Source organism: Carlito syrichta, unplaced genomic scaffold, assembly GCF_000164805.1.
Source record: "Carlito syrichta isolate Samal-C Ts95f unplaced genomic scaffold, Tarsius_syrichta-2.0.1 Scaffold307480, whole genome shotgun sequence".
Taxonomy (NCBI): Eukaryota; Metazoa; Chordata; class Mammalia; order Primates; family Tarsiidae; genus Carlito; species Carlito syrichta.
The window spans coordinates 37718-53825 of NW_007251576.1; the positions used below are offsets into that span (position 1 = coordinate 37718).

The window sequence follows — 16108 nt, forward strand, 5'->3', positions numbered from 1 at the left end:
GTTCATTTTTCTTCCTCTTCAAAAGCAGAGGTGATTGACCAGCTGTCTCCCTAAGTCTTCTTCCACCTCTAATGTCCTGGGTTTTCTATGATGTATCAACAAGTGTCTGATCAGTAAACACATCCTCAGACTGGGAATATGTCAACCTAGGTGAAGCCTCCCAATGTGTTTTTTGTTGCTGAACATTGGCCAGATGTTGGATGTGAGTCTGGAATTCTAGGCACAAGGGGGTCTACACATGATCAAGATACCACGATGTCCATTTCCTCACTCAGCTGTGCTCCATGATTATGAGAAAACAACTCAAACTTAGGTCATTTCAGAGGACAATTTAAGAGGGTTCTTCTGTATCTTGTTTTCAGTATCTCTGGACTTAGAGACAATCTACCATAGGAAAGATCACAAAGACCATTATTTATATGCTGGGAATATGAAGTTTATTAGGACACAGACAACATGATAGAGAGGTTAGACTAGGGACCTAGGAGGAAAGAAGTCATCTGTAGTGGGTCAGCAAAGGCATCTTCAATGCCTGGTGTGAACTAGTTTGAAGAGAAAGGAAATGGGCTTCTCAAGAAAAAGTGCTTATTATCCTGCCCGTGAAGTCAAGGAGGGGCAGCAGGGATGGACCTGGACATCGGTTGGGGGACTCTATGTGATAATGGGCTGCTCAGCAGCAGGGAGAGGTCCTGCAGGTGGTGCGGCAGGGCGCGGGCTGGCAGCAGGGGGGCCGGCAGCAGGGCGCCTGCACACAGACGGGCTGGCAGCAGGTGGTGGCCCAGCAGCAGGGGCGGCAGACCACCGCCGTGCACGAGGTGGGGCAGCAGGAGATGGGGCGGCAGCAGCCCTCCTGCAGGCAGCAGGGGTCGCAGCACACGGGCCGGCGGCAGGGCTCGCAGATGGGGCGCGTGCAGCGGGGCACGCAGCTCACGGGGCGGCACACGGTGGTCTGGCAGGACACGGGGCGGCAGCAGCAGGGGTCGCGGCAGCAGCAGGGCTGGCAGCAGCCTCCTCCGCAGCTCAGGGAGGAGAAGGCGGAGCCGCAGCAGGAGCCGGTCATGGTGGTGTCTGGGGCTGGGGTGGGGTGGGCTGTGGAGAGGAGCTGGGTGTTTCAGGTGCGAATGTCCTCCTCCCCCTCTGCGCCCTTTATATACCTGGCTGGGTACTGATATCCAGGACACAGGGTCATTTCCTGGAGTTGTGGTTGCCCATGGAAATGAGGACCCTGATTCCATTTCAAATCATTGAAGGGCATTGTCGTTTCCATCTGTCTGCTCTTTCCTTGAAATGAATACTTGATGATTTAGATCATCAGAAAAATTGCTCATTCATCAGCCAATCCTTCCAGGCCGTATCATGGGACCAGTTGAAAGTGTGACGAGTCCAGTGTTGTCACCTTCACACTTTCCTCTTGTTCACCATCATCTGTGACGGGGCGTGAGACTGTATTGTTTGGGAGTCACAGGCTGGTTTCTGATTGACATTGAGATCAAAGAAGAATTTCTTAAAAGTGGCTCATAAAAGGAGATGTGTGTGGATGCTGCTATGGAAAGAATGGCCCGGTGCTCTTGTAAAACAACATGTTACTTCACCTTGTTTATAAGAAAATAATCACCAAACTTACCAGAGTGTTTTCATTTTGGTAATCTGAGTTGGTCTATCCGAGTTGGTTAGACACTGTGTAAATGATGCAATACTCTTTGAGGGTGAAGCAGGAAAGGAAAGAAAAATAAATTCTCAGCAGTGTTCTATCACACCACAAATTTTAGAAAGGCAAGATTAAAATAAATAAAGCAAATAAAGGAGAAAGTCAAGCAATGAAAGGGAAAGAACTTTTCAGGGATTATAGAGTCAAACTAAAAGAGAATTTTGCTCATACCCTGCTTTTTTGAATGACCTTTCCTGTGAATGGTCTTGGAAATAAAATTGAAATTGGAGTATTCCTTGCTTTTTAGGTGTGATATGAGCACTTGTATTAAATTTTTCAAAATCTTATCAGGAGATTGAGGTAGGAGGATCACTTGGGGCCAGTAGTTTAAGACCGGCTTAGACAATATAGTGAGATCCTCTCCTCTAAATACATATATAGTATGGTGGTATGTGCCTGTGGTCCCAACTGCTCAGAAGGCTGAGGCATCTAAGCCCAGGAATTCAAGGATGTAATGAGTTTGATCACACCATTGCACTCTAGATTCTAGCCTGGGTGACAGAGTGAGAGACTGTCTCTAAAAAAAAAAAAAAAAAAAAAAAAAAAAGGAGAAAGAAAAAAATAAAAAAATTTACCCAGCAATTCCCTTATTGGTCATATACCCAGAGAAACTAAAATCATTCTACAAAAAAGAAAAAAAAGATACCTGCACATGCATGTTTGTTGCAGCTCTATTCACAATAGCAAAAACATGGAACTAACCATGCTACCCACTGAAGCTGGACTGGATAAAAAAAATATGGTTCATATACACAATGGACTATTATGCAGCCATAAAGAAGGACAAACATATGGACTTGGCAGGAACTTGGATGGATTTAGAGTCGATCATGTTCAGTGATTTATCACAGAAGCCAAGAGCAAAGTACCATATGTTGTCACTCATAAGCAGACCTTAAACAATTATCATGATACTATACAAAAGTGGGAAATTGCCAGGGGAGAGGGAGTGGAATTGACAGTTGAGGGAAACTGCTGGGGGGAGGAGCACACTTTATCAACAAGGATACCTGCGTAATCAACATTTGTATACCTAACCCAGAACTGTACCTCAAATCTGTAAAATAAAAAAAATTAAAAGTAATTAAATAAAATTAATTTATCTGCAATATATATCAATATTCACTTATTTATTATTGTATAATAGTACATGCTTACAATTCTCTAATTCTCTTTCAACCTAATGTAGAAGACAGTTCTTATATAAAATAGAGATAGCAAGGTTTATTTATTTATTTCTTTTAGAGATGAGGTCTCGACAAGTTGTACAGGTTGGTCTCAAACCCCAGGTATGCCAGGGGAGGGAGGGGCATACCTCATCAGCAAGGGTACCTGAATTGTACCCCATATCTTTAAAAAAAAAATTCTCCTAAAAATTAAAAAAAGAAAGAAGAACATTATTCAAAATCTATTGAAAATGATTACAAATTATCAGTTTCAATCAATTATCTTTCTGTAATAGATGCTTTGGTTTGTTGGCTGAGGGTATTGATTGCTTATGAAGTGTGAACGTAAGATTTTGAAAAAGACAGGGAGAATTAAGTGAGCTTGTGATTGATAAAATAGCTTTGTCTTTTTCAGCCACAGCTAAGAAGAATGGGGATATAAAAAATATATTTAGAGTTGGAAAGTAGATTAAAGGTAATATTGCCCAATGGCTACTGTTGGTCCTTAGACCAAATTTGCCTCTGAGGTATGTTTTGCTTTGTGTGCTCATTGTTTTATATGCCCTTGGGTCTACCATAGACCTTATCCTTGAAGGCCTTTAAGTTTATGATCCAGTAAAGTTCATCAAAGTTTTTGAAAGATGAGATTTATGAAAAGGTTTCTCCAAAGTCATATGGATAAGAGTGGCAAAGTCTTAATAATACTTCTGGGTTTTGTTCAGTAGAAACACTGATGATAACTCCTAGTCATTCTCCAACTCTGAGTCACTCAAAGCAGACAACATATTGTAGTAGTTATTAAACAATCTATTCCCTCTAGGGAAATAAAATAAGTATTTGCTTGATATATGGTTTAGTGTATCAAGTATATATTTAGTTCTTTGTTTTTAAACACAAACAGGGATGCCAATATTAAAAATACAAATATGTCTGTAAATTCACTGCTTTTATGAATTAACAAAGGGACATAGGAAATCTTGTTTCCTAAACTTATAGACTGTCAGAAACCCTGCTGTTCAAAATCATATCAGTAATAAGGAAACATCTCACTCTTGCCTGGACAAGATTTAAGTCACTTTGACACAGAGAAGCAACCTTAGCATCAAACCCAGTTGTAGAGTTTCAGACAAGAGGTTTTCAGACACAATATTCCCAGTTTGTCTTAACTATTTTAGTTCCCAGGGAAAGTGCACCCTAAGTCTGTTTCACAACCCAGTCCTGATGCTAATTCTTTTGCACATAGCCCGGCATGCCATGAGCCAGTCACAACACTACTTTATGTAATTGTATCAGAACTCCAGCATTCCTCCAAATTCTATAATAACATTTCTCTTCCTTTGTTTGGTAAAATGTCCCGTGGTCTTCTGCTATGTGGTCTCCCTTGTTGTAGCACTGGACCCAAATCTATTGAACAGAAGGTCTGTCCCCGGTCTTTATCACATGGACTTTTTAAAGTCATGTTATTCAAGTTCCACACATTCTGCAAGTGCATAATCACAAGGGTGGAAACAAGTAAATCTTAACCACAGGGAAAATAAGTGGTAGAATTTTTGTGGTTGGATCAAACAAGAGTGTAGTGATGGTCATCTTTTGTTGATGGTGAGCCATGCCCTCGTCTTCATAGTTTCATGAATTGTGTCTTGTTAGGAACTGGTTTAGGGGAAACTTTTTAAAATTCTGAAAGCAGAATATGTATTCTCTGGGGAAATCATTCCCAGAAATAACGTTTTTCTTTATTTCAACAGCTTTAGGGGGTACAAATGGTTTTTGGTTACATAGTTGCCTTGTATAGTGGCAAAGGAGTCTGGGCTTTAAGTGTACCCACCACCCCCACCTGTGCATACTGTACTGGATGGGTGACTTTTTTGTCTCCCCACCCTTCTCTCTTTCTGAGTCTCCAATGACCATATACCATTCTCTCCGCCTTTGCAGATCCTTAGATTAGCTCCCACTTATAAGTGAGAACATTCAGTGTTTGGTTTTCTGTTCCTGAGTTAGTTCACTTAGGAAAAATTTTGTCCAATCATAAGAGGCAGAAATAGGATAGGGAAGATTGAGGAGAAAAGGAAGGAGGCAAAGAAAAACTCAAATTTTTCCTCTATCACTTAGCAGTTGTCTCACTTAGAGCAAATGACTTACACTCACCCAGGTTTCCTCATCTGCAAAATAGTCAGATTCTTCAGAGCCAAGGCTGGTTTATTACAAAATCCATTCAAACATGGCAGACAGAGAGATGGATAGAATTAACCGAAGAAACAAAATATTTCATTTAGAAAAGACAGAAAATTGAACTGATCAGGAAACTAGTAGAATTTGTTTCTCAATTGTGTGTGTGTGTGTGTGTGTGTATTTCAAGTAGTTTAAATAGTCATCTGGCTAAAGTCAGGAGAGACAAAGTGATTTTTTGGGATCTAGTGTAGCTTTTAGTTGGTTAATTCTCTTGGATGGTTCAGCGTGAAAGAGAGAATCTAACCATCAGATACATGTATTTTGCCTAGCCCTTCTTTTTTGCTAATGCTAGGCTCTTTCTCATACATCCTATAATCTAGGACTCATTCCCATGGACCTGTAGAACCTGTTTTTAAAGATTCTTTTCATTCTGAGACAGCCCTAATCTGATAGTGGTTTTTTTAAGTTTAATTATTATATTTATTAATCTATTTCCAACAGTAGATGTGAACTGTGCTGGAAAAAAATTTTACTGTTTAAGTGTGGTTAATAAAACCTCCCCCTGAATTCTTTTCCACTCCCAGTGACTTGATATGTAATAGCACATCTTTTGAGCCTGTTTGATTCAGTGACAATCAAGTACACTGCAAGGAATATAAATGGTACTGGGAGCTGTGCTGGTCATTAGGCACCTTACATACATACAAAGCCATGAAAGTCATTTAACTTTTCCAGCAGTCCACAGTGATAAATGTTGTTTTGCAGCCAGAAAGGTTATTACACTGATGCCGAAGTTTTTGCTTGAAATAAATATAAGTATTCACCTTTTAGAATTCTTGTTGCATAGACAATTCCCTTCCAATTTTTTTTTTTTGATTCAACAAACAAATCAAATGTCAACTATGTGCTCAAGCTCAGTACTGGCAGCCAAAATAAATCATGGTCCGTTCCGTGGAGGCACAGAAAGAGGTAATCTCAACACAGTGCCTTATGGGGATGAAGATAAACCCAGGATGCTATTGGAACATGCTGGGGCACCTAACCTAGCTTGGTGTATGTGTGTGTGTGTGTGTGTGTGTGTGTGTGTGTGCGCGCGCGTGTGTGTGCGCGTGCACGCACGCGTGCGGGTGTGCTGGTGTGACTCAGGGGTTAGGACAGGACTATTGGAGAAGACTTAGATGAAACTTGGAAACAAGTCAGAGCTAGGTAGATGAAGAAGGTGGAGGGAAGGGGTAGGCGAAAGAATATTCCAGATAAATGAAATAACATGAGCAAAGACAAAGGCATTTGGAACTGCCAGTGTCCAATAACTATGAGAAATTCAGTGTTTCTTGAAGTGAAACTTTGGGGGAGCAGTGAGACATGTTTTGGGAGAGGTGAGCAACAGATAAGCAGCAGGGGGCCGTGTGCGAAAACTTCCTAGCCGCGAAGGCAGTGTGAGGACCAGTGTAGCTCTCTTGCGCCACCTTGAAGTACTTGCATCAGGATTTCCAGTGCCTCTCTCTTTTCCTCTTCTGCCTTCCTCTCCCCTTTTCAATCTATTCATTGCCTTGCCTCCCCTCCTCTTTCATCCCTTTTATTTCTTTGTTGCTGTTGTTTTTGTAATCTTACTCCACCCATGACAAGGTCAAGATGTTTTCTTTTGGCACTTTCATTTAATGCATTTCTCCTCCAAATAGATCCTCTTGATCACAGTTTAGTAGCTGCTGTTTCAATCTTATTACCATATTTCCCATTTTTCTTAATTTTGAGTGCCTCCAGTGTGGCTTGTCCCGGTAAATGTCCTTGGAGAGCTTCTAGGGCCAGGCTTCCTAAGCTTTCAAGGAACTCAAGTCCAGGTGTTCCTCTGAGATAATGGTCCTGAAATTCCAACGTGCATGAGAGTCACATGGAAGAGATTTAAAAATGCACATTCTTGGGCCATGACCCCAGAGATTTGTATTCGTTAGGTTTGGGCCAAAGAACGTGCATTTTAATAGTTATCCCAGGGGATTCTAACATGGGCAATGCACAGACCACACTTTTCAAAATGCTACTCTAGGAACTGTGGTAAGAAGGTGAGACGTGCAGTGCTGGTCAGTTTGTTTCAGTGACCATTCTGGGCTTGGTATACACTATCCCCGCTCCTTGTACCCACCTTCACTGACATTGTAGTCACTTTCGTGCGTCCTATTAGATTGTAAGCTCCTTGACTACAAAGGATTGTGTCGAGTTCATCATGAGTCATGTGGTACCTGGCGATTGAAGGCTCCCTTGAGACACAGCTACTGGATAACTGAATATGTGAGATTTTACAGATAAAGTTTTTGCTTAGGTCGACCTTTGGTTCTCTAGTGCAGATTCTGAAATCCTGCTCATCTCTGTACACTAAAACCTCCACGAATGAATGAATCAAGAGAGCAGGGCAGTTTGCTATGCCAGGAAAGAATAATTTATTGACAACAGAGAGCAACACATTACAGAAACTGGTAGTGAGGGTTTCAGCAGTCAAAACCATCGAAACTCAAGAAGGATTTGCAAAGCCCACTTTGGGGACTTTTATAGGTGGATTTATCGTCCATGAAGACTTAAGACTTGGGCCGATGTAGACAACTGGACATTGGGCTGAGGGGGTGATAGACATCTGCTTATATCTGACTGTATCCAAAGAGTAAGAGGTAAAAATTGCTATTTCCAGCTTGTGGGGATAAAAACAAACTTTTTTCTTTCACCTTGAATAAAATGCCAAATAGGTGTTTAGGTTCTAGTGTGTTGCTCTGTTGGGAAGGTGAGGGGTCTCAGCAGCAGGGGGAGGTCCTGCAGGTGGTGCGGCAGGGCGCGGGCTGGCAGCAGGGGGGCCGGCAGCAGGGCGCCTGCACACAGACGGGCTGGCAGCAGGTGGTGGCCCAGCAGCAGGGGCGGCAGACCACCGCCGTGCACGAGGTGGGGCAGCAGGAGATGGGGCGGCAGCAGCCCTCCTGCAGGCAGCAGGGGTCGCAGCACACGGGCCGGCGGCAGGGCTCGCAGATGGGGCGCGTGCAGCGGGGCACGCAGCTCACGGGGCGGCACACGGTGGTCTGGCAGGACACGGGGCGGCAGCAGCAGGGGTCGCGGCAGCAGCAGGGCTGGCAGCAGCCTCCTCCGCAGCTCAGGGAGGAGAAGGCGGAGCCGCAGCAGGAGCCGGTCATGGTGGTGTCTGGCTGAGGTGAGGTGGGCTGTGGAGAGGAGCTGGGTGTTTCAGGTGCGAATGTCCTCCTCTCCCTCTGTGCCCTTTATATACCTGTCCAGGTGCTGATGACCCCCAGGACACGTAACCATTTCCTCGTTAATCTTCTGGTTAATTAGCTGAGGATTTAGCATTGGCTAATGGCATTTTTGTCACCCCTCACTGCATACATATTCATGGACATACACCCCAAATATCTTCATTTTTTTCATTGTTTATTCTTGCCAAATTTAGACATCAAATTCAATTTTGATGAATTCACCTTTGAAATATTCCTAACTCATGAGAGAGAAAAGAATGTGTTTTCTAACCTAGATTAGTGATGGCCCTGAAGTCAGCATTTTGTTCCTTGTCTTCAAAGACTCCCATGATCACCACCCAAACAGTGACTCACCTTATTAATACACAAGGGCATGATGGTGGCAGGCTAATTGCATTCCTCTAGAGCAGACCAGTCTTCATCTCTTCCCAGGCAGCTCCTTCCACAACTCACTTCCAGACAGGTTTATGGTTTTTCACATGAGGACGGACCTCCCGGAATCCACATCCTGGCCACACTGGTGTAGTCACTTTCCTCTCAATAGTACCTGGGCTTTCCTGCCCTGGTGTTGATGTCTCCTCATTCACCTGGAATGCCCTCCTCAGCCCTCCAAACTCAATTTCCACCTTGGTTGTAAAACCTTCCCCAAGGATCCGTTGCAATTACTATCTTTGTAACTACTTTGGGATTAGTCATTGCTTCTGTAGAACCTGGGAAGGGACAGCAGAGAATATAAATCTGTTCCTTCATTTTGTAGCTGAGGTCATGAGGGTTTACCAAGGTCACACGATGAGGTCAATGTGAAGTTTGTGGTCCTGATCTGCTCTTTCATCAGGAAGTAGCTGCTACTGTGTGTTTTATGCTTATTGGGTTCAGCAAACCATGATCTTTAGACAGGGGAAAGAACGTATGTTAAAGTAGATACAAGTTCCTTCTTTCATTTCAGCAGCATCATTAGATATTGGAAGAGAATTGGGGAACCGTTTTACCTCAATGACAGATAACCCAAAAGGATCCCAGGACTTCCGTGTGGGGTCAGTCCTGTGTCCCAGCCCAGAGATTTCTCGCTGAGGATCAACAGAGGTTAACTTCTTTCTAGCCTGCTTGTCTCTCCGCTGTCATTCTCAAAGTGCAGTCTGGTTTGTTTGTTTTTTTAAACTGAGACACTTCTTTTATTGTTATTTGTTTGTGCCTTCACCCTATACATTATCCTTTACAATGAGTTCCATAAATGTCCCTCTTACTTTTGAAGTAGGTCTATACTTTTCCTTTGGGTCTGAAAAAATAAATCCTGCCCAGTCAACCTCATTCACTGTATATGCTCACTAAAGTAAAAAAAGAGGACAAAAAAACTTGTAAAACATCACTCACATGCTTTTTAGATGTCCTTCATCCTGAAAGTTGCATGCGGGAGGCATTTTGTTGTTGCCATAAGGGAATTAGTCTCATTTTGCTTTGTAGATACCTTGGAAGATGTTGTAGATGTGAATCATATCAAATTCATTCTCTATCTTTCCTCATGCCAAGGTTCCTTCCAGACTCCTTTATAATATTAGTTGACTTTTATTGTACAGACTAAATAATTTTATGAGATAATGTGCTTAGAATTATGTGCAATATTCTAGGCAAAATAATATTATGATTTGGGAGAAGGAGAATATTTTCTGATTTGTTTACAAAGAGCTTTTTTATTTATGACCAACTTTTTGTGGACATTTTTGGTCTTAGCAGTCCTTTGGGCAAATGTCTTACATCATAGTTTTATTTTTAAAATCCTGTTTTCTTGTTAAATTAGGTTCTTTAACACCCACTTTCCTCTAAGAACAATTTATAATAGTGCCCTCTGGATGTATATTTTATTTGTTAATGCTGGGTATAAGTCGCCATTTTTTCTTGCCTACTGCATAAGAAATTTAAGTTACTACCTATTGAGTACTTGATATGCTACAGGATGGTAACAGTTACTTTACAAATCTGACTAATCATCATAATAGTCCACTGAAGTAGGTATTATCACCACTTTATAGATGAGGAATCTGAGGCTTAGAGAAGTTAACTAATTTCCCAAAGGTCATACAGTTCTTAAGTAACAGAGTCTGGATCCATATCCTAGCATGTCCAACCCACAAGCCTGTGTTTTAGCAAATATGCTTGCAAAAATGAATGGAACTCTCCTTCAATGTAACTTTGCACCATTCATAAGAGCTTAATTTTATCTGTAAAACTAGAGATTTAATAACCTATCACTTCCAGAAAATTTATTAAAATTTAAAATAAAATCAACACTATCACAAATACTTGGGCACTCCCCTATTTTTAATTTCTTTATAGAAAATGATTTGTTCTCTTGACATATTGACTAATGTATTAAGTATTATTACCATTGTTGAATTAGGCAGTTAGCGATGCATAACAAGCATCCACAAACTCTCATAGCATACCACAATAAGTATTTATTTTTTGTCTCATGTCTGCAGTTCATTTGGGGCTTGACTGATTAAGGCTGGGCTTGGCTTCCTGTCACAGGTCGATTTGGGACTTTCTATTGAATTGGAGTTGTCACATTTGACAAATAAAAATGCAAGTTCTTCCTTGCACTGGTAAAGGACCCTGGCAAAGTCTCAGGGTACAAAATAATTGTGCAAAAGAGAGTCACATTTTTATACAACAATAATAAACAGGAACCCAAACAAAAAGCATAATTCCATTCATTAATAGTCACAAACAAATGAAATAACTTGGCATCTTTCTAACCAGAGACGTGAAAGACCTTTACAATGAAAACTACAAAACACTGCTCAAAGGAATCAAAGATGACACAAACAAATGGAAAAATATTCCATGCTCATGGATTGGAAGAACCAACATTGTTAAGATGTCCATCCTACCCAAAGCAATCTATAGATTTAATGCAATACCCATTAAATTAACAGCAGCATTCTTCTCAGACCTGGAAATGATGATACAGGAATTCATATGGAAACACAAATGATCATGAATAGCCAAAAAAAACCTCAGCAAAAAACAAAAAATAATAATAAAGCAGGAGGTATCACACTCCTGGGCCTTAAACTTTATTATAAAGCTACAATAATCAAAATAGCCTGGTGTTGGTACAAGAACAGGCATATAGACCAATGGAAGAGGATAGAAATTCCAGAAGCAAAATTCCAATTTCTTTTTCTTTTTGAGTTGGAGTCTCACTCGGTCGCCCAGACTGAAGTGCAGTGGCCGCTCCCAGCCACCGCAGCCTCGCCTGCTGGGCTCTGGCGATCCTTCTGTCTCAGCCTTCCGAGTAGCCAGAATTACAGGTGTGCGCTACCATGCCCAGCTGATTTTTTTTATTTATTGTAGAGATGAGGTCTCGCTGCCCAGGCGGATCTCGAACCTACGGGCTCAGGCAATCCACTCACCGTGGGATTACAGGCTGAGCCACTGAGCCCGGCTCAAAATTCCAATTTCTTAACCAACTCATCTTTGATAAAGCTTCCACCACCATCCCCTGGGGAGAGGAGAACCTATTCAGTAAATGGTACTGGGAAAACTGACTGACCACATGCAGAAGTTTAAAACAAGACCAGTATCTATCCCCATACACAAAAATCAACTCTAAATGGATCAAAGACCTAAAACTATAAGAACCTTAGAAAATGCAGGAGACACCCTATGGAAATTGGAATCTCAAACTATAAGAACCTTAGAAAATGCAGGAGACGCCCTATGGAAATTGGAACTGGCAAGCAATTCCTGATCAAAACCCCAGGTGCCCATGCCATAAGAGATAAGATAGACACGTGGGATCTCATCCAACTGACAAGCTTCTGCAAAGCCAAAGAAACCATCAGGAGAGCAGGGAGACAGCCTACAGACTGGGAAAAAATATTTACCAACTGTATATCTGACAAAGGCCTAACATCTAGGATCTGCAAGGAACTCAAATGTGCCAAAAAGAAAAAAAAAAGCCTCATTACAAAGTGGGCAAAAGGTATGAATAGACATTTCTCAAAAGAAGACATATGAGCAGACAACAGATACATGAAAAAAATGCTCAGCCTTACTAGTCATTAAAGAAATGCATATTAAACAACATTGAGATACCACCTAACTCCAGTTAGGATGGCCATCATCAATAACTCAAAGAACAGCAGATGCTGGAGAGGATGTGGGAAAAGGGAACACTTCTACACTGTTGGTAGAAGTGTAAACTAATACAACCTCTGTGGAAAACAGTGTGGCGATTCCTAAAAGATCTAAAAATCGACCTTCCATTTGACCCCACAATCCCCCTCCTGGGAATATTTCAAATCACTCTATGAAAAAGACACTTGAACATATATGTTTATTGCAGCATTGTTCACAATAGCAAGAACATGGAACCCACAGCACTGCCCATCAAAAGAGGACTGGATTAAAAAATGTGGGTACATATACATGATGGAATATTATGCAGCCATAAAGAAGGACAAAATTATGAACTTCACAGCAACTTGGATGGACTTAGAGTCTATAATAACTGAGTGATCTATCACAGAAACAAAGAACTGAGTATCACATGTTCTCACTCATTAGTGGGGAATCTGCCAGGGGAGAGGAGGTACCTCATCAACAAGGGTACCTACATAATGAACATTTGCATACTGAACCCTGAATTGTACTTGAATTGTACATTTTTTAAATTAAAAATTAAAAAGATTCCGGCTACTCGGAAGGCTGAGGCGGAAGGATCACCGGAGCCCAGCAGGTCGAGGCTGCGGTGGCCGGGAGCGGCCACTGCACTCCAGTCTGGGCGACAGAGTGAGACTCCAACTCAAAAAAAAAAAAAAAAAATGCAGATTCCCCATTTCAATTTCACTTTTAGATAAGCAACACAAGATTTTTATTATAATCATGCCTATGTATGGGCATACTTACATTTTAAAATTATTTATTGTTTATCTGGAATTTTGTTTTAATGGGGTATTCTGTATTTTAGCTAGCAACCCTACTGCTGAAAGCAGAAGCCCAAGGGAATGTCCCATATTTCAAGTCTTTGCAAGGGTCATGTCCTCTGACATTCCATTGACCAAAGTCAATCACATGATGAAGTCCAAGTCCCAATGTGGGAGAGGATACTTCTCCCAGAGGAGTGTGGAGAGAGAGTAAATATTAATGAAGAATGATCTAATCTAGTTATTATTTTAATAATCTTTGTTGTGAAATTGGACAAAGACTTCTAGAAGGTCAAATTCGATTATGTCCCCTAGGGTCTCCATTCATGTGGGTGACGTCTACTCCTTCCATCCTGGTCAGCCAAGACATGTCATGGATTACAGTCTAGAGACTGCTCAGTTTCTCTATAAAATTTTCATATTGTCAATATTTTGTTCATTTATATTTGATTAGGCATTCAAAACAGAAAAAAGTCTACTGGGAATAGCACCAACTTTATGAAAGTAGTTATTGATCTAATCAAATATTTTATTATAAATTCTATTTTATTGCTTAAAATAAGTATAGATTATTCCAATGAGTAACAAGTGAAATTTTCTCTTGGGAAAAAATTTAATTAATTTCTGAGATAGAAAAAAGAAAAAAATTTCCAGTTGCCAAAACTAAGGAGACTATTAGCTACCATTTTGTTCAATCTATAACTAACTCAAGGACAGATTACTCAGTTTATGAGCTGCTGCTGTTGCACTTTTAGGATCCAGGCCCGTAACTCAGGGGTGGGATTTTGGTGCCTTCTCATAGGGCTAAAAGACATTGCTTCAGGACCATCAAAAGCTGAGCTTCTGAAAGGAATCTCTTTTAAGACACAGGAAAAGGGCACCCAGATTGTAGCTGTAGGATGACTACTTATGTACCTAACTTTAAATTGTACCCCACATGTTTAAAATTTAAAAAAGACACAGGAAAACTGGGAAAAGTCAGCCTTCCAACCAAGAGAAGTCCAGTCTTCTTATTTCTTGAGGAATGTTGACAGAAGAAAGAAAATATATATAGCATAAGTGGATTTAAAATCCAATTTTAGACTATCATGCTTGTATAAATAGGAGAAGTGTAGAAATATATACAATATTATTGTGTAGCATTCCCATCCTCCAGAGTTGACTATGATCCTAGGAGAGCTCTTTGGCTGCCTTCGTCCTCAGTGGTCTCTGCTGAACGTCTGTCTTCGCTGCTTGTTTCATGCTTGCATCGCAGAGCCACCAAACTCATTTGAACTACTTTCCACCAAGATTGCCATTGGTTTTGGCAATACATTTAGGCACGGAGTTCTCAATGTTCTATTCCAAATAAAGGCAGTCTTTTCAGACAGAACTGTGAAACCCATAGTCCTTAAGGCCTGCCTTTTCCTCTGGGCAGGACCTGTGTGCTACTGCAATGGGATTACAGGGAAGACAAACTTTTTTCAAGGTGACTCCCCAGCTCCCCAGTTCTGCTAGTGGGCAATCAGATTGCCTTACCTTCGCCCCATCCTCTCAACTTGCCCCTCCTGAGATGCAGTACCTCTTCTCTATGAGCAAGATGGGGTAGGGGTGATGCGATTTTGCTCTCTCCTCCAATTGGCTGTCATGGGACTGACAGTGTTCTCTTCACAGAGAACAAATACCCTTGGCTTGGTATAATCAGGGAGGCTTAGTCCTTTAACTGGATGGAAGAGAAGCATCCACTAGTGTACCTCCCTTCAAGGGAGCTGTAAGTCAGTGAGCTTCCCAAGAATTGCAGATAACCAGCAGACAGAGGCACTTCTCCCATATGCTGGGTCTCCATGTGGCTCAGAGAAGTAGCCACCCTCATCTACCAACAAGGTGAGTGTCTTGGATCCACAAGGCTCAACAGAAATACTGATTTCCTCTTAAGTCACTAAGTTCTTGATCTTTCCTACTTTGTAGAAAGTGTGGTCCTTTATGCCATACTTTACAGTGTCCTACTCCTGATCCATCTTCTTGAGAAGACAAAATCCCAAGTGTATTTGATTTTAGGCCTTCTTATGGATGGAATTGCACCAGCAAGTAGTTGAAGAGAAGGTTATAACCCCGAACTCTCCTTGATCTCTTCCCAGAATATCCTAGGCAGCTCTTTAAAACTATAGATTTCTAAACTGCACTACTGGGTATTGTGTCATTTTGTTGATTCAGAAAGAGAGAGAGTATGGTTTCATTTGGAACTCTGATTCCTAAATAGAGTGATACTGCCTATAAGAGCAAGTTAGTGACTTGAGAAAATATGCTAAATGCATTGCTTGGAATTCTTCTCCCCAGCTCACTAATCCCCAGTCTGCCCCTGGAGCCATACCCTTCCTCCTTGCTCAAGAGTGACTCACAGTGGGAGACTCTCCTCCTCTTTGGGAGCCCTCATGCCAGCAGTCTATAGTGGGAATTATTTCATTCCCATTGACCTCCCTCCACTGCCGCCCCATCTCCTGTGTGTCCTGGACTCATGAGACTTACAGCACAAGCTCAGGTTGAGTCTGGTTGAAAGAGGAATGTGTAGACACCTGGTAACACATTGTCAGTCCCATGACAACCAATTGGAGGAGACAGCTGCAGTCCTGAAGATGCAATGATACACACAAAGAAGCATCACAGGCATTGATTTGGAAAGAAAAAAGATTAGGCTAAAAGTATACCATAGAAAGGAAAAATACAGTCTATCTGAAATTACAAGAAAAATGTCTACAACGATTTAATTTAATAATTGCTTATCTACTAGGATAAGTCATAATAAGAAAGAAACTCTCTCAGCAGGGTATAAACCGGGACTTGGAATAAGGAGACTTTCACATTCAGAAAACTCATTCTCCAGTAACTCACCAAGAACCTTCACCCTTGGACACC

At 41.4% G+C, this 16108-nt stretch overlaps 2 protein-coding genes across 2 annotated transcripts; both read right to left on the minus strand.

Moving 5' to 3' along the window:
* Positions 1–670: 670 nt before the first annotated feature.
* Positions 671–1103, minus strand: LOC103266875 (keratin-associated protein 2-1). Its single transcript, XM_008064502.1, has one exon. It carries the CDS (start codon positions 1058–1060, stop codon positions 671–673), a length of 390 nt encoding a protein of 129 aa, XP_008062693.1. The 5' UTR covers positions 1061–1103.
* A 6717-nt stretch (positions 1104–7820) lies between these two features.
* LOC103266876 (keratin-associated protein 2-1) lies at positions 7821–8210 on the minus strand. Its single transcript, XM_008064503.1, has one exon. It carries the CDS (start codon positions 8208–8210, stop codon positions 7821–7823), a length of 390 nt encoding a protein of 129 aa, XP_008062694.1.
* Between the last annotated feature and the right edge of the window lie 7898 nt (positions 8211–16108).

Bases quoted from the DNA above. Each gene is read 5' to 3' on its own strand.
- LOC103266875 (XM_008064502.1), bottom strand. From the start codon at position 1,060: ATGACCGGCTCCTGCTGCGGCTCCGCCTTCTCCTCCCTGAGCTGCGGA.
- LOC103266876 (XM_008064503.1), bottom strand. From the start codon at position 8,210: ATGACCGGCTCCTGCTGCGGCTCCGCCTTCTCCTCCCTGAGCTGCGGA.